This window comes from Microtus pennsylvanicus, chromosome 5 (genome assembly GCF_037038515.1).
Source record: "Microtus pennsylvanicus isolate mMicPen1 chromosome 5, mMicPen1.hap1, whole genome shotgun sequence".
In the NCBI taxonomy this organism is placed as follows: domain Eukaryota; kingdom Metazoa; phylum Chordata; class Mammalia; order Rodentia; family Cricetidae; genus Microtus; species Microtus pennsylvanicus.
Genome location: NC_134583.1, coordinates 70,245,687 through 70,268,127, shown reverse-complemented (window position 1 = coordinate 70,268,127; position 22,441 = coordinate 70,245,687). Strand labels below are relative to the sequence as shown.

General features: G+C 42.7%; 1 protein-coding gene and 1 pseudogene across 1 annotated transcript; both read right to left on the bottom strand.

Moving 5' to 3' along the window:
* Nucleotides 1-924: 924 nt before the first annotated feature.
* On the bottom strand, nt 925-9,416 carry LOC142851341 (disks large homolog 5-like). Its single transcript, XM_075975202.1, has 4 exons — nt 9,208-9,416; nt 8,361-8,544; nt 2,509-2,624; nt 925-994 (listed from the first exon to the last, which is right to left on the bottom strand). Exons 1-4 carry the CDS (start codon nt 9,318-9,320, stop codon nt 925-927), a joined length of 483 nt encoding a protein of 160 aa, XP_075831317.1. The 5' UTR covers nt 9,321-9,416.
* Nucleotides 9,417-10,551: 1,135 nt separating this feature from the next.
* LOC142851340 (replication factor C subunit 3-like) lies at nt 10,552-22,078 on the bottom strand (annotated as a pseudogene).
* Nucleotides 22,079-22,441: the final 363 nt, after the last annotated feature.

Genomic DNA, 22,441 nt, shown 5'->3' with positions numbered 1-22,441 from the left:
AATACAAACTTGCAGCTCAGCAGTTCCCCTCTGCTGTGGGCACCTTTGCTCATGCATTTCAAAGGCAACTTTCAGTGGTTTGCTATCCCGGGATCACAATGTGCAATTGTGATTGGACACCAGGATAGAACTAATGTAGTGCAGAACGAGGAGTTCCTTTCTTTCCAGATCCCTTCTCTTCATGACATTCTCTTAAATCTGACTGTAACAGAAAGACTTGGTAGTAAAGACAGGAATAGGTCAGGCCATCCACATCCAAGCTACTACCCTCCTGTGTAGACCTGCCTGGATGCGAAACAGCTGTGTAACCAAGGCTCCTGGAATGTGCAGAAATCCATCTCTGCCCATGAGTTCTGTAGTCACAGGAGAGCAACCCCACATCTGACTCAAGAAAGGCTGTAAAACTGAGGAGTCGGAAATAGATTTTATTCATAAAAATATTATACTCAATAGGAACTTTAGAAAGGGTAGTCAGTATATACAGGGTAGAGCCTTAGCCAACTATTAAAATCACAAGAATAAATTATTTAAAAACCAACAACAAAATTTAAACCAAAGCAAAGAAAAAAATATACAAACAAATGAAAACCAAACCCAAACCAGAACCCTTGCTCCAATTAAGCGAAAAATAGTCTCTAGCTCTAGATCCAAAAAAATCAATGGAGAGCATCTGGCTCCCTAAAGACCCCAAAGGTGACCAAACTTCCTCTATAGACCCTTTCTCAGGACTGACATGGCAGTCCAGGATGTGAAACTGGAGAATCCCCTGACATTTTCTTTACGGATGATCAATGACTAACACAGCTGAGGGATGCTGTAGTCTCTGTACTGCGTTGTCTTCACCAACACTTTCCTGTGACATGGAGTCTCCCTCAGCACTCACAGGAGAGGGAATCCTGTTCTTTTCCCTGTGGTGTGCACAGACTACAGCACGGCATCAGTACAGTCTTTCTCGTGAGAGTCCTCACCACATATGGAGGGCGCAGCCGGCTTACTAAAGACATGGAGAGGAAACTGACAGAGGAAGCCTTGCTCAGCAGCACATCCTCCCCATGCTGCTGTGCGCCACTCAGGGTCCACCTGCTGACCAATGTCGGGATTTGGAGTCATTCTTGGTGGGTCCTCTGAATGTCAGGCTTCTTTCTCTTGATTTCCTTTCTCCAGGAATAGTGGGCCAACAGAACATGAATCAGATTGGTGATGGATCACCTGCAGTAGGTGGAGATTTTTCTTAGTCCTTTGTTCATAGCTACAAGGAGGGGTCTGCTTCTCCATAGGTGTTACTGCTCCAGTGGAGAATGTGTGAAGCTTCCTTCAGCCTCCTCAGTTCTCCAAAGCGGAGCTGTCAGAGAAGGAAAGGCAATCAGATGCATAGGAAGCCTCATTCGACCACAGTCTAGACAAAACCAGGCACTCTCCACACATGGGCAACAAACATCAAAAAAGAAAACCCACCCCATGAATGCCAAGGTTGCAGGGGACAGGAGTCAATGGTGGCTCATTGGCCTGGCACACACACGGCTCCTGCTGCAGCAGGTCTGTCTGCAGGAGGCTCTCATCCTGGAGTGTGGCCAGATCATGCTGGAGGTTTTCATATTAGGGGCGGAAAACAGCTGGGACACAGGTCTGTTAAGGACCTGCCCTATCAGCTTTTGAGCTCCCACCAGCTCTACTCAACTGGGAAATCCAGCATTATAATTGAGCTGGGCTCATTCACTCCTTGCTTCTTCAAGGATAAGACAGCACCTGAGTTTCTTTTTTTCTCCACCTTTAAAACTGCTAGAAAGTGAGCTGAGAAATACACACTGTGGTGAACTAGAAAAACAGCCCATTACTCCAATAGTTTAGATACATTCTTTTGAAAAAAACAGCAGTATAGCAATGTCTGGGTCACAGGCCTTGAACAGATGCCAGGAAACTGTGAGCAACCTGGGAAGTTAACTGTATGAGGCCCTGAAGAGGAACAAACACAACACTGCAGTGAAGGCTGGCTTATTCCTTCAGCACAGAAACTTCCTTGGATTCAACATGTCAAACTATAAATGTGATTTTAATTCCAGAGAAACCTTCTTACAGGAAGCAGATGCAAACTGCAGAGAACCCATAATCAATAAGAAGGTGCTGTATGCTAATCTGCCCACGTGTAGGATTTTATCTCTAAAGGTGATACTCCTGGAGGAAAATAAAGTGGCAGGAGGAGACACCGTCTTCCACAATTAACACTGCCTCTATTAGGTCTGGGACTACCATAGGAAGGATCAATGCACTCAGAACACACGAGAGCACTCAGAATTGAAGAAGTGCACACAATTGAGAAAGATTAAGGATAACACATATTGCTTCCTGTGCAGACATTTCTGTTGACTGAGCCAGCCCAATACTCTCAGATGTTCTTTCCCTGGCTTTGACTGAAAAGTCATGCAAATGTCCAGGAACCCAAATAGGACAGAGATTCAGGTACTGGGGAACTACTTGATATAACTCCCTCTTCGTGGCCTGGGATCCTACCTCATCTGGGAGACAGCGAAGGGATTCTGCAGCTTATCTGCCATTTCTATATATTTGGTGACCAGATCCTTCAGCTTCAGCAGGGATTGTCGTCTTTCCACCAATATATCCTGTTTCTGTTCATTAGAAGATTATGTTCTTAGTGGAGGGTTGAACACTCAAATGCACACACACACGCACACACTTCTGGATATACATGTACAAGAACATACACATTCGGCAAAATAACAAGAATTAATCAGTTGATATTTCTCTGTATCAATGGTCTCATTTCCTTAATAAAAATACACAGAATGACAGAATGGATGCAGAAACAGGATCTATTTTTCTGCTGCATACAAGAAACAAACTTCAACATCAATTATAGACATTACCTCTGGGTAAAGAATTGGAAAAAAAATCTTCCAAGCAAATGTACCTAAAAGACAAGCTGGTGGGGCTATTTTAATACCTAATAAAATCGACCTCAAACCAAAATTAATCAAAAGACATGGGAAGGACACACCACAAAGATAACATTTTAATTTTTTCTTTAAATTTTTCGAGACAGGGTTTTTCCATAGCTTTGGAGCTTGTCCTGGAACTAGCTCTTGTAGACTAGGCTGGCCTTGAGCACAAGGAGATCTGCTTCCCTCTGTTTTTCAAGAGCTGGGTTTAAAAGTCTGCACCACCACCACCACCTGGCCATCATTTCAATTCTTAACATCTATGCCCTAAGTAAATTTTTAAGATAAACATTACTATAGCTTAAAACACATATTGATTTCCACATGCTAATATGGAAATTATTACCAATAATAATCTCAGTCTCACCAATGTGCATGTCATCAGTGTGCAGGTCATGCAGACAAAAATTCATAAACTCTGGATTAACTGAAGTTTTAAATGAAATAAACTTAACAGATATTTATCAGACAATTAGAGAATACAACTGTATATCAACAACTAAAGAAAGGAAAGCATATATAAGTTCATGGAAATTGAAGATCTCTATATTGAATAAAAAGTGGACCAAAAAATAAAGAAAGAAAGAAATTAAAGACTTTCTAGAATTCAATGAAAATGAATACATAATCTATGCAAACTTATGGGACACAATGAAAGTAGTGCTAAGAGCTATAAGTGCCTACATTAAAAATGGGAAGATATTATACTTAATAGTAACACCTCAAAGCTATTGAACAAAAGGAAATATGTCCAAGAGGATTAGACCAGAAGAAATAATCAAACTGACAGCTAAACCAATAAAATAGAAATAAAGATAATTGTACAAAAATAAGTGAAAGAAAGAATTGGTTCTTTGAGAAAATCAACAAGATAGATAAACCCTCATCCAAGCTAAATAAAGACAGGCAAAGAATATCCCAATTAATAAAATCACAAACTGTATGGGGACATAAAAACGGATACCGAGGAAATCCAGAGAATCACAAGGAAATACTTTAAATCATGTACTTCATCAAACTGGATTATCTATAAGAAATGAATAATTTTCTCAATAGGAATCATTTATCAAAATTAAATTAAAATCAGATAAGTAAATATACCTACATTCCCCAGTGAAATAGTAGCCATTGTTAAAAGCCTCCCTCTACCCCACAAAAAAAAACCCAAGGTCAAATGGCTATCGCACAGAATTCTGCCATACTTTAAAAGAATAGTTAATGGCAATACTCCTCAAATTAGTTTGCAAAATAAAAACAGAAGAAACAGTGCCCAAATTATTTTATGAGGTCGCAGTTACCTTGATACCCAAACCACAGAAAGACTCAACAAAGATACTTACAGACCAATTTCCCTAATGGACATAGATGAAAAAGTACTCAATAAAATACTTGCAAATAAATCCAAGAATATTTCAAAAAGATCATCTATTATGATCAAGCAGTCTTTAACCTAGAGATGTAGGGATAGTTCAGCATATGAAAATTAGTCAATGTAATCTACCATATAAAATGAAGAAAAAACATATGGTGGTCATCTTACTAGATACCAAAAAATCTTTGACCCTTTCATGAAGAAAGACCTCAACACATAAACAGACAGGAGAGAATATAAGGAATAGCTGGAACATGCCAGCAAAGGAGATGATTTCTGAAGAGACACAGGCACTAAGATCAACAATTAATAAAGGACCTCAGGAACACCATGAGTAGGAGAAAATAGAGGTTTAAAGAATGGGAAATGATTTGCATCAACTCGCATCAGACAGAGGGCTAATATCCAAAATATACAAAGCATTCAATAGACTAGACATCAACCATCCAAATCGTTCAATTATGAAACGTGGTACAGATAGAAACAGAAAAAAAAGAAGAATCACAAATAGCTGAGAGACATTTAAAGAAATGATCAACATTCTTACCCTTCAGGGGAATTTGAACCAAAAACTCCTTTGAGATTCTACCTTACACCTGTCAGAATGGCTAAGATCAATGGCAGGAACGACAGCTGATGGTGGTGTGGATTTGTAGCAAAGGAAACACTCCTCCATTTCTAGTGGGAGTCCAGAGTTGTCCAGCCTCTATGGCATCAACATGGCGATTCCTCAGAAAATTGGGAACTGATTTACCTCAAAATCTAGGTACACCGTTCTTGGACATATATCTAAAGGATGCTCTATCCTATCACAAGAACACTTGCTCAAATATCTTCACTCTGGCTTTATTCACAATAACCAGAAACTGGAAACAACCTTGATGTCCCTCAAGGGAAGAATGGATAAAGAACGGGCAGTACATTTACAGAAGAGAATATTACTTGGCTGTTTGTAAACTGATATCCAATTGCTATTATAAGCAAATGGGTGGAGCTAGAAAAAATCATGCTGTCAGAGATATCTGAGATCCTGAAAAACACAAATTATATATATTTACTTATAAGTGGGCATCAGTTGTTAAGTAATTGATAATCAAGCCACTTTCTGCAACCCAGAAAAGTTAGGTAAAGAGAAGAAGGTCACTAGAGGAAACAGAAGAATTTCCCTGGGAAAAGAAAATAGATTAGACTTTGCCAGTAAACTTTGGTTGGGTGGGGAGGGAATTGAAAGGGATACTGTAGGGGGGAGGGATGGAGGGAGAGAGTGTGGACAGAGAGTGTTGGAGTTGGGGGGCTCCCAGAGGCTGCTATGGAAAGCTAGTACAGATAAAACTTCCTGTAATCTATATGGGGGATCCTAGTGAGGAATCCTAGAGGTGGAACATACAGAGTCTGAACTGACCATCTTCTGTAGCCAAGAAAGGCTTCCAGTGCTGAGACTGGATTGCATTCAGTTGAATATTTGGCTGGAGGGGATTCTGTGGAGATCCCTATACGGCTCCGGCTCATGCTAGGACAGACTGTTGCTCTCTGAAAACTAACAGTGGGCTCCCATTGTTGTGGACAACATCTACACATCATTGAACCTAGAGAGAGCAAGCTGTTGCCTGCATGGAGCCTTCACCCATATGCTCTAGTCTCTTTGGCATGGGATGATACTCTGCAGGTTACAGAAAGAGAAACATGACATCAACTCAGCCACAAAAACCTTGACTTACAGTCTGTCCTCCCTGCAAGTTATGCTGGGGCACTGTTGGTGCAGATATCGAGAGAGTGGCCATACAATGTCTGGCTTAACTTGAGGCTCATGCAAGGTGAGGCAGTCCATGCCCTATAATCCCTGGATGGCTAAAATCTGCAGACCAAATAGCCCAGAGACATAGCACAGAAGCAAACATAACTAAAAAAAAAATCAATGAACTGATTACTAATATTCCTATCAATGTTCTGCTATACTCATAGATTGGTGCCTTGCTGGTCCTCATCAGAGAGCTTTTCTCTAGCAGTAGTTGTGTGGAAGTGAGTATCTAAATTCGAACTTTCTATCAGTCCTACCCATTGGAGCTCAGGAAAACTTTCAGAAGAAATGGGGGGTGGGGGTGCGGATTTTAGGAGTAAGCGGGAATGATGGGCTGGAGGGTACTAGGAGAACATGGCCCACTGAATCAAGTAAACAGGGCTCACATAGGCTCACAGAGTTCTGTATGGGGCCTGCATGGGTCTGCACCGTTCTCTGCATAGATGGTGGTGTTTTGGTGGGACTCTTAATAGTGGGAGTGGGTGTGGGATGTCTCTGACTCTTTTGTCTGCTCTTGGGATGCCTTTCCTTCTATTGGAAAGCTTTGTCCAGCCTCTGTATGAAGGCCTTTTTCTTATTTTGTCATGCTTGCCTGTTCTTTTCTGGAAAGAAAACAAAGGGTAGCAGATCTGGAAAAAGAGAGGTTTATAGGAGCTGAGAGAAGTGGCGGTAGAGAAAATTATGGCATGTGAGAATAATTTATTGTCAATAAAAGGAAATGTTCACTCAATAAAAAAAGTGAATCGTTGAAGAGTTACAACACTTTAAAACAGAGTTATTAACTGTGTAATCTCTACCCAAAAGGAGAGCTTAAAATTTTCTTCCTCTAAATTATTAACAAGGAGCAGGAATCCCTGTGATTCGATGGCATATAATATTTTTCACATATAGCTGGGATTCATAAGCCATGGCTAGTGGGAAGGAGGTAAAATTGCCTTTTCTGTGAAGAGTAAAATTTATGGACAGATCCTTAGTAAGGCTTAGATTCTGCCTCCTGCAGGAAAATCCTCTGCTCCTGGAGGTCTCAAACGCAATGAGAGCTGGAGGGTTGCACCGAGCAGACACCAGCTAGGATGTAAGAGATGAATTAAAGGTAATAACTTCATCAGTTCCTTCAGGACAGACATCTTATCTGTTTGCTGCAGGTATGGCTTACTTCCTGGCATTTATGGAACTCCCAACATAGACTCTTGAATGGTTAAATGAATGAAAGCTACCTTTATGTTATTCATCTTAAAGCTACCTGTCTACTAATGATAAAACATTTTAAATTATATTTTCACTGATGCATTTCAGATGACTATAATTTAGCACCTATGTCTTAAAATGTAATCCAGGCGGTGGTGGCGCACGCCATTAATCCCAGCACTCGGGAGGCAGAGGCAGGCGGATCTCTGTGAGTTCGAGACCAGCCTAATCTACAAGAGCTAGTTCCAGGACAGGCTCCAAAACCACAGAGAAACCCTGTCTCGAAAAAAGCAAAAAAAAAAAAAAAACCAAAAAACAAAAAAAAAAACAAACAAAAAAAGCATGAACGTATAATCTACTGACCTTGGACATTTGGTTTAAGCATCAATTTTAATTTAACTATTTAGACTAAGATTGAGCTTGTGATGCAAACCCTTAATCCTAGCTACTCAGAGACTAAGACAGAAGGACTGAACATTAACGTCTGGACTGAACTCCACTGTGAGTTCAAAGCTAATCTTTGGAATGTAGTGTGATCATATCTCAAGACTTTAAAAGGATTTGGTGATATATCTCATTGTTAGAATGTGTAACAAACATGAGCAAGCCCAGGTTTAATGTTATTTTAATAATTAGATCAAATAACCATGGGAGAACTGCTATTTTCTGAAGGGAAATTAAGGAGGAGTGGACCCGGGGTCTGGGGAGCAGGGGGTGAATGACTGGGAGGAGGGAAGGAGGTTGAACTGATGAAACATGAGGGAAGATAAAACATGTAGACAAGAACCTCCCCTTTGACATTTACACGGGGATTTCCTCCTTCAAAGCTGTTTCCAGCCATTGATCTCACAAGATGCTAAATCCTTAGAAAGTCTTGGAATAATCACAGATATCAACACTTGGACAGGATGTTAGTAGTGAGCTACTGGAAAACTGGGTGGATGATCACGTGTGTGTGTGTGTGTGTGTGTGTGTCTGTGTGTGTGTGTGTGTGTGTGTGTGTATTACTACAGATGGTGGACAGCCTGCCCACATTGCTGCAGCCTACCTTATCCCCCTCGTCACATAGCTCACAGAACTTCTCATCGGTCTTTTCATAGAGATTCTTCACCTTCTCACAGGCCACTTGCAGTGAAATCTGCTCCCTCCATAGCTTTCGGTTCTCCTCTCTCAACATGCTCACTGTTTTCTTCAACTGAGTTCGCTCACTCAGGAGCTGGTTGTGGAGGATGCTGAACCATCACAAAAACACCATGAGACCTACCTAGCCTCCATCTCCCACATCACCCATGCAAACTCCCATGTCACCAGACAGCCCTAGACCAGAGCCCACAGTCACCATGCCAGGATACCCCAGTGGCTGTCAAATGTCAGAGAATGGCCAAATTACAGAAAGACTCAGACTGCTTTTGAAAACTGTTACAATGAAAGAAATGCATGTACGTCTGAGAGCAGGGTTTGCCTCCTACCACATGTACTTAACTGTCCATGGTATTGGGAAAGCATCAGCAGGTTGAGAGGTAGAAGACAAACATTCTGTGAGGGAGGACAGCAGACCCAATTGAAATATATTCTATCTATGGGTAGAATGGGATCACCTCTGTAAACCCCTACCAGAGCCCCCAAGACTCACAAATGCCAGACACCTTTATCATGGTACAAATAGATTTTCTATCTAGAGGCTCCTGAGGCAGGCAGGACAATGTTGTGATGGGCTCACAGATACTTCAGTCTTAGCAAAACTAGTCCAGTAGGTCCAAGTCAAGAGCATAAGACAGACTGCTTTTTATAGGGAGACAGGCCAAAAGGAAAGTCCTCACTTTGGTTCAAAGACAAAAACATGGCAAAAGCAGTCACTGCCAAGGAATAGAGTCCCAGTGAAGTCAGTCACTCACCTGTAAGAGACGGTTTCCTCAGTCAGCTCCTTGCACTTGTTCAAGGCCTCTCTCATCTCCATGGGGAATTTCTGTAGATCCAACATCACTTTCTTATGCTCCATATTCAGCATCTCCAACTCAAAATTTAGCCTGTATTAGGGCATAGCCCCAGAGCAAAGAACCCCGTGAATTCTGGCCTTAATGATCCTATGATTTCAGGCTGTGCCCTAAACACCCCAGCACAGTCAATGTCACATTCTGATAGCTATGAACGAGGACAACCTGGTGCTGTTTAAACTTCCTGACGTGGCCCCAGACCAGCAGTCAGGGGTGCAAAGGGAGTGATCCAGAGCTGCATGAGTACCATTAATGGGCCTGGAGGAATAGAATAGTTAAGTCCTGGGGAGCCTGTTACACAAGTCTGAAACCACCAGAAATCTATGATAATGTTGTTCCCGTATTCAGAACGGCGATTTTTGATCCCAGGTTCCTACTGCTACATGGATGTCTAAAGCACAAAATCAGTGTTTCCAGCGAGCAGACCTGACTTAAGGATAGATATATAAGTCTCCAGTGGATTCCAATGGGCTGCCAAGGTGAGCACACGGGCCAGGAGCACCATCACTGGTCATAGAGGAGTTCCCTGACCCTAAGGGAACTTAGTGGGATCACCTGGAAACTGTGGCACAGAAAGAACCACATGCGACAGACACACAACTGCTAGGACACACACACACATACATGGAGGATGCCAAATAAATGTAGGCAGGCAGAATTGTCTCAGAATATCAGAAACTAGACTAGAGAGGAGCAGTGATGAAGTTCAGACCTCAAGTCACACACTGAGATGCACCAAGACGACTAGGGCCCTCCAGCTGCTCCCAGGAGCAGCCAGTACTCAAGCACCTCCTGGTTAAGCACAAAACTCACCATAAACTCACAGCACCTAGCATCGTCCACAAGCCAACACCTGCCAAGGCCTCATGAAATGTATGCTGAGGGCTCACAAACTATTACCCCATCCCCAGACTGATCCAGGCCACAGGCTCTGGTTTTTATTTGGAGGAATCACACAGCCGGTATCCTGATATCACTCCTTCCCAGATTTCAGCTATGCCTCTCAGATGCCCTCAGGATCTTTAGTTTGGACAGAACACTCTGGAGATGCAGCCTCCAGTGACCTGAAGAATGCTGGGGTTGACTCGGTAGGGTCAAGACAGTTACGCAGGAACTAGACAAAATGGATACCTGTTGTTCAAATCCTTGTTGGTATAATTAGCAAGAATTCCACGAAGTTCATTCCTTTCTTGGGTCATCATCTGTAGCTGCAGGGTGAGTTTAGGGACCTTGTTCAGCCGCTGCTCCTGCCCAGTAACAGAGTTTGGGGTTGATGTTTTTCCAGCACTCCCTGCAGGTAGATAAATATTAGTGAATTTATGCAGTAGTATGGCACAGGACCAGGAAAGATCATGTTGAGTTCGAACAAGAGGCCAAGGAAGAGTGAATGCATGGAACACAGTGAAGGATCAGGACAACTCCTCAAACTGGGAGCCCATAAGCCATGCCTCTGTCTCCACTCACTGTGGCTAGCTATGTGTATCACCCCTACTGCTGCCCCACTGGCCCTGAAAGGCATATGTCACCCAGCCATACTGCTGTGGAAATATCAACTCATTTCTGATGTGATACAGAAAATTCCTGGAGTCTCCAGTGCTTAGAGACTCTCAGTCTCTTAGTGTGGCCTGGAATAGAAGTAACTGAATGTCTGAGACCCTGGTGCATAGATGGGGAATTTCCCATGAGATACTCACAGAACCTAAAGAAATCACTGATGATGAGTTGTAGCAACAACCTACTCTCACACCCCATTAGTCTGTGCCTCCTACTAATCTTTGCCACTCAAAATAAAATTAAAAAACTCACAGAACAGCAGCTGTAACCTTGACAACTCCTGGATCTCTGCCAAACTAACTAGCAGCAATCCTTGACTATGGGTCTGCACTTTAGTAACCCAGAGAAGAAATATAGAACCATCTCTTCCAAGATCCCAGCTACTAAACCCCATTTCTGTAAGGTCCAACTCAACCCCCAACCTCCTCCTTCGAAAGTCAGATTCTCTGCCAACCAGTGTGCTCAATCTTGCCATTGTGTCTTCTGGTGAACCCTATATGCACATAATTGATGTGGGAGTGATTTCTTATTAATAAAACAACTGCCTAGACCCATTTGATAGGCCAACCCTTAGGTAGGCAGAGAAAACAGAACAGAATGCTGGGAGAAAGAAGCTGAATCAGGAGTCGCCATGATTCTCCCACTCCAGGCAGATGCAGGTAAAGATCATTCCTGGTAAGCCAGCTAGTGGGCTACACAGATTAATAGAAATGGGTTAGATCGATATTTAAGAGCTAGCCAATAAGAAACTGAAACTAAAGGGTCTGGCAGTGTTTAAAAGAATACAGTTTCCATGTAATTATTTTGGGTAAAGCTAGCCGTGCGGGCGGCCGGGTACCGAGGTCGCAGCCCCGCTGCTCCTATTTAAACACATAATGAGTGCCCCAAGAATATAACACTGTTGGTTTCAAAAAAAGATGCCAACGACTCTTTAGGATACAGCGGAATGTCCAGAGAACGGACTGTTAGGGTCACTGCCAACTGCCATCACTTATCTCATAACCGTCTCTTCCCCAGTTCACCAAAAGCCAAGCTGGCTTTTTCAGGTGCCTTCCCTGAGACACAGGGGAAGCTCGTCAGCACCTCTCTGATAGTTAGACTCTAATTAATTATAATTTAATACTTCATCATTTATGGAGGTCAAGACTCATTTTCTAAACATTCCCAAGTAACGGCTCTTCACCTCCTAATCAAACAGATGGGAAGTGAAGGATACTAAGAAATTAGCTCATGTTGATGTGGAATGAAGTTCAGTTTCATGAAGTGAATGAGTACCTCAGGAAATATCTACAAGGCTGTTACAATGTGTGGGGGTGATGGGGATTGCAGGTGACCCATCAGACCAAAGATGAGTCACATGGGTAATGATGTAAATTTCCCCCAAACTTCAGCAGAATACATTCCATCCATCATGATGTTAGCAAAGGTGAGATCACCTAGTGACAGGACAGGCTGGAGACACCTAAGGGCATCCACAGGTGAGCCCTCACTCACCAAGAACAGACGCTTGCAGGGAGAGTGATGGCTCATTCCTGCACTCAAGTTAAAGTTAAAGTCAAGTTAAAGATGACTGGCTATTGAGATTCAGGAACTCAGAAACCTTAGGGGTCACTGACATGCAGCAATACCCAATGGTTCCTACCCTGCAAGTGGATGTGAGGTAAAATTTGAGATCCTCCAGCTTTGGCCAGAGGATTTTACTCTCCCTGTTATTAGTGACCCACAACCAAAAGAAATCCAGTGTGGGTGAAGCTCAGTGCTATAACTGAAACCTCATTCATCCCTGTCTCCTTCCGTCCCACTCAGAGTCAAAGCAGAGGGCCCTAGCACAGCAGCTGCAGGGTTGACCATTACTGGCTCTCTGACAATCTAAGCATCAGAAACCCTAAACTCCAGGTCTACTCTTTAGTAACAGAGAGAAGCAGGATAGATTCATTACCTCCACGAAGCTCTGAGATCCTGTGACTCACTATGAAAAACCAAGCTGAAGCCTTCCACCATCAAGAAACTCCCCACTCCCTCCCCAGGACTCACTGCGTTTTCCCAAGAACCATTTATGTCTTGATGTGCGACACTGAGGTTGAAGGCCAGCTTCCTTCAGACTCCCTCTAGTCTCATTATGCTCTCCCTTCGGTCTCCCAAGGAGCCTGCTCAGTCTTGCCAACATGGCTACGTCCAAAACCCGTAGGCAATGAACAGATGCCCCACAGGCAGTTGGTGTTGCCACAACACTGATGACATCACACAGAATCAGGGGTCTCCAGGATACAATAGAATGTCCAGGGAGGGGTCTGCTGCTGTCCATGGTACAGCCATTACCTCTGACTCATTTCCTCACTCCAAAATGACCTTAAACCAAGCAGCCATATGAGGAGCCTCTCTGGGGTCAAAAAGGGAAAAGGAAGCTTTTATACAGGTAGTAATAAAAAATTTCCCCTGGAGAATCAGCAGAGCTCACTCAGGTTATAAAGGTTGTGAGTAAAGATGTGATTCACTCTTGACGTGTCTGGTTGGAGCCACATGTGGCCAGATGATCCCTAAGATATTTAGAAAAAACAGTCCTAGAAGCAATATGATGGTCCAAACCTTGAATCAATATACTGAGGCAAGAGCAGTGACAAGTCAGAGGTCTGTCGGGGCTGTGTAGAGGCACCCTAAGTTGGAAACACATGCACACGCATACAGATAGAAGAGGCACACAATCATGGGATAGAATATGATGTACATCACTGCTATGCTGCTTCTATCAGGAAACAAAAGCCAAATTCCTTGGCCTAGAGCCAGGTGTTATGATATATGTGCTTGTTAATGGCTTTGGGTACAATACCCATTAGGAGATCATGAGAAGGACAGGCATTTGGAGAGGCTTGGGGTTATTAAATCAAAGAGTTTGGTTATAGCCTAACCTCAATTTTCTATTTCTGACAGTTTTGTAAAGAGGATCCAGTCCATCTTTAGGCTGAAATTCATTTTCTCCAGATCTCTGGACTTTCTCAACAGAAGCATGTTCCTTAGAACTTAGGCTGATGAGGTCTGTCAAGTGATCTGTGCCATTTCAGATATGGAAGCCCTAAGCAGGTGAATGTGATTAGCAACTTTTTTTCTAAATAGGGTCTTGTAGAGGCCAACAAGTTGAGAACCAAACATCTGGCAAAACTGGTATGAAAAGGTTTATGAACATACAGAGTGGTGCTGTGGTAAAGAAGCAGAAGTGAGAAGTGAGATACAGAGAGAGAGAGAGAGAGACAGAGAGAGAGAGAGAGAGAGAGAGAGAGAGAGAGAGAGAGACAGAGAGAGAGACAGAGAGAGAGACAGAGAGAGAGAGAGAGACAGAGAGAGAGAGAGAGACAGAGAGAGAGAGACAGAGAGAGAGACAGAGAGAGAGAGAGAGAGAGAGAGAGAGAGAGAGAGAGAGAGAGAGAGAGAGATATGGTTTGCAAATCAATCTGAGATGTGACAAGATCTAGAAAACAAGGTATAATGGATTACCAGCAATTTCCAGCAACTAAGAAAGAGGCCTGTGTGGGGGAAACCCAGCCCAAGGGGGTGTGTTAGCCTTGGGCTAATTGTTAGGTATAAATCTGGCGGGTGTGAGCCCCGCCGGTCCCTTTTTGTACTTCCTGTTCATCACTGGATCCCTAGTGTTGTAAGCTATTCCCTCATTAAAGTTTACTATTTCATATTAAGCTAGCCTGGTTATTACGCCACACAGCTTGGCCTTTTCAATAATTAATTGTGAGATATCACACTTCCATGAACACACTTCTCCAACTCAAGAGATACACTTATCCAACCCAGCCAAATATGCACAAAACCATTCTGCATGTGCCTGCCTCTAATCTCACCAGTCTCCCACACAAATAGGCTTCACTCTCTTCCAAATGACCTGAGATTCAGTTGACAGGTGACCGCACCTATGACCCACAATGTTTTCTCTTGACCCATCCATGGAATCTGGAAGGTGCTCATGAAATGAACTGAGAGATAAGACTTTGCCTACCTGATACTCAAAATGTAGTCTTGAGATTCTCAATCTCTGGATGATAACCCTAAACCATCCCTCTACAGGAAAGGGAGTCTTGCTGTCAGCTAGTTTTTCTTCTTCCCTTTACATTCTTCAGAAATCGAGGGGACAGCCTCCTCAAGCCTATTCACAGCGGCACATGGTACAGCTTGGCTTCATAACCCTCAAGTCTCACCTCAAGAAGTCAAAAGAAAATTGATGGAGTTCACAAACACTCATATGGTTGGAGATGCCGAGGTTATCTATTGTTCACTCTAGCACCTTGCAGGGCCAGAATGTGTTCCCCAGACTAAGCATGTTATCTTCTCTGATATCATACCAGGGCACACAAATCTGGCTGGAAGGAGCCAAGCTTTCTTCCTTTCCACGGTCTCATAAGGCCCATAATATTGTGAGGTAAGTTCACGTATTATCTCTGCATGGGCATTTGCCTATCAAGGAAAACTCATGTTCCCAAAACATAACTTCTGCTATCTCTGGTTCCACCAGAGTCTTGTTCTAATTCTGCATTCCTTAGTAAATGCAACTTGTGTCTTCTATTGCTTAAAGCTTCCTTTTTTCCCATAGTACACACCATTGAGAGTTTGGCTAAATCATCAAGAATTGACTAATACAGCATTCATCACCCATTCACTTTACTTTAAAATTATTGAGAGATGCACCCTAAAAACAACAAGTCTTTATGTTTCCTGCACCTCTATCTTCTAAAAAGCTTTCAGAGATCTCACTAACAGAATGACCTGCCCACTCCTCTATCAGTCAAAAGGGTCCTTAAGGGTTATATGCATATTTAACATTAAGTCTGCAAATGCTTCATTCTTGATGCTTGCAGCCCTCAACTTGGGCTGAACTTAAGACATACTTCCAGGAATACAATTATCTCAGAGAAGAATTTAAAACCCTCATAAGTTGAGAGCAGCTGTATACATTTGCACAATGGTACAAGGACCTAAGAACCAAGAGAGTTACTGCCGTATACATTACATTAATAACAATTTAAAGTTGTACTAATAAAGGCCATCTTCAAGAAACTGACAGGGTCATTTAGCCTATGCTGTTGAATGAGACTCAGTACAGTGAACAGACTACACACTACTAAACACACACACACACACAAGCATGCACGCGCACACACACACACAGCACTTGTTACTAGGTAAAAAGAACAAGTCTATTCAAAGCATTAACACTGTATATAGAAGACAACATTGTTCTTTTGTGAATTTCGTATCATGTGAGTTTGTTCACAGTACTGTGCAATTTCAATAGTATCAAACTGCAAATTCCCTAACATCTGAAATTAGTAAATTTAGCTAAGCGGCCAGCAGAGTGATCCTACAAAGTCTAGACTGGACCTACATCCTTGGCCTCATTTCTCCATGTATAGCACATCTTTCCTGGAAGACCGGTTTCCCATCCACTTATACAGTTCCATCCTTAGTGCTAAGTGTCAGCTGGAAAAAACCTTTCCCTGAGCAGCTGACCATGGCTGTGCATAACTCGGCTCTTTATATTATTATTTCACCTTCCTTTATTTAAAGACTCAAAGCATTATAAAATATTCTTCACTTGTCTCCCATGTCACTCCCATGAACACAGCATCACAACTGAGGTCTTCCCTCCTGTCTTCTGTGGTCCCCTAAGGGTGCTGGCACACAGGAAGACTGCATCTGTAGAATTACTGAAATGCTAAAACTGATGATGATGTACCTTAGCATTACAAAAGCGCTGTGATCACAGGACTGGTGTCACGTTATAGCTAGGAATGTTCAAGATGTCAAACAGGGCCACTTACCTTCATTATCATCTAGGAGGAATACAGTGAGTGAGAAACTCAGAGAGCCTCCAGCGGACTTCAACGAGCCTTAAAAAAAAAAAAAGGAATTGACACTTTGTGATTAAAAAGGAACAATTTTAATGACCCAGCTGGTACAGGTGGAGTTTCTTACTTGATTTATCACCCGGCTGTAGACAGAAGCTGCCTGACTTGTGCTGTGCCAATGAGAGACAGCCCCAGTACACCCACTTCAATGTCTTCTCAAACAGTCTCATTCTGTAGCCCAACTCGCCTGGGCCTCATTAGCTCATGCCAGCTTTGAACTGGTAGCACTCTTTCTGCCTCAGCTTCCTAGGATAATCCACCAGGGCCAAGGACCAGTTCAGTTTTTGAAAGTCTTTTTCCATACATTTTAACAGTAGCTATTTATAATAAGGGCTCCTCATTGTATCACTCACAATAGTACTGAAGAGAAATCAAGACTTCAGGGGCCTAAGAGATGGTTTGAGAGGTAATCTGCTTGTATTACAAATCTAATAACCTGAGTCTGATTGCCAAGAACCCATGGTGAAGGGCCAAAATGATTCCTGGAAGCCATCCTCTGATCTCTACAGAGACACACTTATGGCTGTGTGCGCTTATGAGCAAGTACACGCGTGTAAACACGAACATGGACACACATACACGCACACACACCCCCAAATAAGCAGAATAATAAAAATGAAAAAGAAAAAAAAAGAAATCAAGAACTTGAAATGTGGGACTTGAGCTCGTTCACACCAGAAACTAAATACGCTCACTCTACTGATGAATCAAGTACTGTTTATGCAGCTTAGAATTTTATGCTTAAAGTATCCACAGAGAGGCTGTGAAAAGACTGGCCTGTCTCCAGTCAACCACACAAGAGATGAGGTAATGTTAGCATGAAGTATGAACCTAGTCTATAAACTAAAGCAGGAACACAAAGCTGACCTTCACAGAAGGGACAGGCAGAGCTCCCAGATAACCTCAACCAGGATAAGCCAATACGAGTGCAAACCCGAGTCCCTAACTCAGGCTCCCCTCATGGCATTTTCAGGAGGGTGGGAAGGAAATGCACATACTGCATGTCAGAACAAGAATAAATAACGATATACCCTAAACTCAGAAAACAACTGTCTTTGTCTTTCTACAATGCACTACCAAGAAAAAAACAACTGTCCAGGGTTCTGAATAAGCTACTGCAGATGCTCCACTGCAGGTGAATCAAGACAGGGATTTAGAAGTTCTCTCTTAAAAGCACAGGTTCAAACTCCTCTCTTTGTCACACACAGAGTTCAGCACAGCAGCAGCACAAGGTCTCACTAACCACCTGCACTAACTGACAGAAGAATCTCCCGAACCCTAACTCGTCAGATAGCTACCTAGAAACACACACTCCTCTCACCGCTGTGTTCATCTAAACCACGGACGTCAGGCTCTCATGGCTGCACTCAAGTCTATTCTGCACCCTAAAAATGATCTACTCCCCCTAGGGCTCAAGGCGGCTTGCTTCTCAGCTGTGACGGGCAAGGATGAGGCTGCGCTTCAGTGAGGCTGAGGAAATGCCACACTGCAACAGCAGGGAACCTCAAAACTGTCATGTTTATTCAGAGCTATGGAGCCTGTCTTAGTTAAAAGAAACAACTAGTGGCTGAGACATTTTAGTCCTGTCCACTACTGAGTAAGAAACCCACAGACATGAAAAGAAACAACTTTGGAGTGTGGAACAACGATGCTTTCTAAGTACTTCGTATTTCTCACCACAGATCCTGTCCTTGGGCATGAGCAGTGTCTTCCAGTTCTGGACCCACAACGTACAATCTCTTTGATGTCTGTACCAAAGCACAAGTGCCCTTGGCAGGACAACAAACAGTATCTCCAAGAGAGAAACATTTGGCTAAGGTAGCTCTCAAACTGGAAGCTCAGGGTCTTTCTAGCATATTCTGCATCAATTACAAAGCAATTACAACAATGACAATTGTTCTTTCAGCCTGAGCACACTAGGCACTTTATGCTGCGCAATAAAACTAAGAGACTTTCTGTGGGGGAAAAAGAAATGAATAAAGTTCAATTTTACATGCTAACATATTGAAGAAAAGCATAAACTATACATACTAACTACTTAGGTTCACTATATTTCCGGTCTTACACGCAATTTTTTCCCCTTTCAAATGAGGCTCTGTTGCCAGGAGGCCGCTAGTTAGTCCCCTGCCACTTAGCCCCGAAATAATCACACAGAAGATGCATTAATCAAATGACTGCTTGGCACATTAGCTCTAGCTTCTGACTAGCTAACTCTCACATATTAATTTAACCCATTTCTACTAATCTGTGTATTGCCCCGAGGCTGTGACTCACCGGGAAAAGTTCCCTCTGGCTCCAGAGGCTACATGGCCTCTCTCCAATCTGCCCTGCTTTCTCCCAGAATTCCATTTAGTTTCCCCACCTAGTTCTCCTCTGCCCTTCTTTCTCCCAGCATTCCATTTAGTTTTCCCCACCTAGTTCTCCTCTGCCCTTCTTTCTCCCAGCATTCCATTTAGTTTTCCCACCTAGTTCTCCTCTGCCCTATCAGGCCAAGCCAATTTCTTAATTCATTAACCAATAAAAGCAACATATAGACAGAAGGACCTCCCACACTAAAGCTCGGGAATTATTGTAAATGTCGTGTGCCTCCCTCATGCTGTTACCCCTGTGGAGTCTGCTGACTGACGGTAGCATCTGCAGTCTCCTCAGATACACCTCCCATCTGTCTCGGGGATTTCTTGGTCTTCAGTAAAAGGGTATCTATGAGACAAGAGAAAATACATTAACCACACATCGTCATGCTCCAGATGCTCCCTGTGTGACGGCCCCACTCACTGCTGCACTCTGCAAGCTTCACACATCAGTAAGGCTTTCCTGAGGTTCCAGCAGGACTTCTCTGCCAGCCTGTGAGCCAGCTTTGAAGGAAGAACCAGATCTTCCTTCTTGCAGGCAGTGGATAATACACTGCAAATCTGGAAGACAAATCAACAAGGAGGAAAGCACATGAGCCAATGTCTAACGTCTGTCCGCATCGCTGTGGAGTCTTTCACAGGACACCACGTGCCGCTGCTGTACACAGTCTTAACTGTCTATGATGAGTGAGCGCTGTCTACTGGGAAACCAGTACATGTTATTGACAGCTATTAAGATGAAAGGGAAAATGGCGCACTGACTCCCACAAAGCAACCAGGGATTCTCACGTTCTCTATGTCTCCTATGCTCCCATTTCCCCTATGACAAACTAAATCAGCTTTAGGTAGAAGACATTAAATACTTCATCAGTCCTTATGCACTGAATTCATAACACTCAAAACTTGTTAAAAGATAGATGCAAGAGAACATGTTTTCTATTTGTATTTACCAGTAAACACATCACTCTGTACACCTACTAATGGTTGACCTTTCAGTCTGGCTGATATGCTTCCCCTTGTTTTAGAAAACAAAATTTGAGCTAAGATATTTCTGGAAAGCTTAACATGACTTACGTCATCAATGCTGGGAGCAGGCACACGAATTGCCAGGCACCTATGGCAGATCGGGGGATCACCTTAGATGTGGAACTGTAACACAAGATCAGCCTGCAGGTGGACATGTACTTCTCCATGGTTCTGTGCAAGGCATGCTGAGCATTCTTTGTGAGTTTGTCCACCTCTGTCAATAAAACCACTGGGTCAAAAAGAAACAAACCAGCTACAACTGGAGGGCACTCAAGCGTTAAGTCACCATCTGCCTCTACTGTGTCCTCATTAATAGGTGTGACGTCCTAAATAGATGGCTGATATTCTACTTTCACCTCCACAAAGGGCAGAATCATATTTTTTAAAATGTTATAATCAAACAAGACTAAGAAACCCTGGTCAAAATGAAGTTAAATTAGGACTTCTCACTTCATCTCAGCTTTTATCATAACAAAGTTGCAAGACAAGGATGCGCTGATCTATGCTATAAACTCAAAGAATTTGTTAATACTTTGGAAATCTCTGATGCAAGAGTCATAGCCAATGGGTACAGTCAACAGGAGAATCTGGGAAGACATACAGGAAAATTGCATCTGGCTGCAATCAAGGACCAGTCATCCTTAAGTGGTTCAGGAACTGTGAGTAGGCAGGGGGTGAATCCAAACAACCTCAATGTGTAAGTCAAACTCCATTCCCATTTCCATAAAAAGAACAAAGACAAAGACACATCATGCCTGAGTGGGAGTGAAAAGAGGAATCCACAACACTTGTCCAAGCTGTGAGAATGTGAAACCACAGACTGCCCACAGGACACACAGGATCACAGCCAGTGTGAATGCAGAAGCCATAAGCAGGAGCAGGCCCCACAGGGCCCAATCTGTGGCTGAGAACATGGGACCCTGACACAGTGGGAATGGAGCAAGTAGGTGGTTCTGGAACAAAGGCACTTCCTGCTAGGAGGATGCTCCATGCAGAGCCCAGCAGTGGGAGCAGAGGGAGCAGAACAGGAGAGACAAGGACAAGGATGTAGAGTGGTAGGAAATATGGGTCCCGACTTTCTGAAGAAAAAACACAGAAACACCTAAGCCCCAAACATAGAAAAACCCTCTCTGGCCTCCTACTTTCAAACACTACAAAAAAACCTATTTTTTTTTTTTATGTTTTGTTAACGATGGTCAATAGAAAATAATCACATTGAATTCATAGTTCTAAGAAAATAATTACTTTTCACGTAACCATAAATGTAATGGACAAACATGCTAATCTAACTTTGGAGCATGAAGACCTGAGTTCAGCTCCAGAAACCATGTAAAAAGATGGTCATAAAACTCAGAGCTGGAGAAACAGAGGCAGCTGCATCCCTGGAACTCAGCAAAACAAAAAATATACCAAGGAAGGATGGTGGCCCACATTCAGTATCTGATACTTATTCCAGACAGGATTGACTTTTTAGACAGCTTTGTTTATGCTCACCAACACTGAAAGAGTCAGGATAGCTCAACCGAACTCATGCAAGGAACTGCAAACTGTGAGCTCTGCAGAGCGAGCAGACTTCAGTGACAGCACAGGCTGTGGGTCAAGCAACCAGCTTTACTTTAATCTGCTCTGTGGACCAAGCTTCCACACGTACAGCAATATTTCAAAAAATAACTCTAAGCTGGAGGACAAGGAGTGTAAACTATTTTTTTTTGTTTTTACTAAAACTGTAATTCCTACTACTTTTCTAAAAATATTTAGTAGCAGTTTACCTGGGATTAACTTCAAGGTGGTAGTTACTGCCAATGGTGATGATTTCAAAATTTTTTTAGATGGAGTCTGTGAATGAAACAAGAATCTGCTCAACATCTTCTTACTGGCTATCTTCTTTTTCTCATGTATAACCAATCACCACTAACTACCTGAACAGTCTTCCATGTTAACACAGAAATACAGGAAAAATATATTCATGTTCCACGGCAAATAATAACATAGAAAGAGGAAATCTCATGCACACATGTTTTACTCCTCCCACTTAAAAATGTGTCTCTGCAATCCCTTTTAGACAACTGGTGTGAGATGACGGCCATGTATCAACTTAAAGTATGCATGTTCTGCAGCAAATTACTTTTGTGAATTTTAACTTTGACCACACTGTGAATGTCTGTTTCATCTGATGAACTGATCTATGCATATTACACACACACACACACACACACACACACTCTATTTCTTTTTTTTTTTTTGCTGTAAAGTATTTTTTTTTTTATTCTCATGGTAGATCTGCGTCTAGGCAATAGC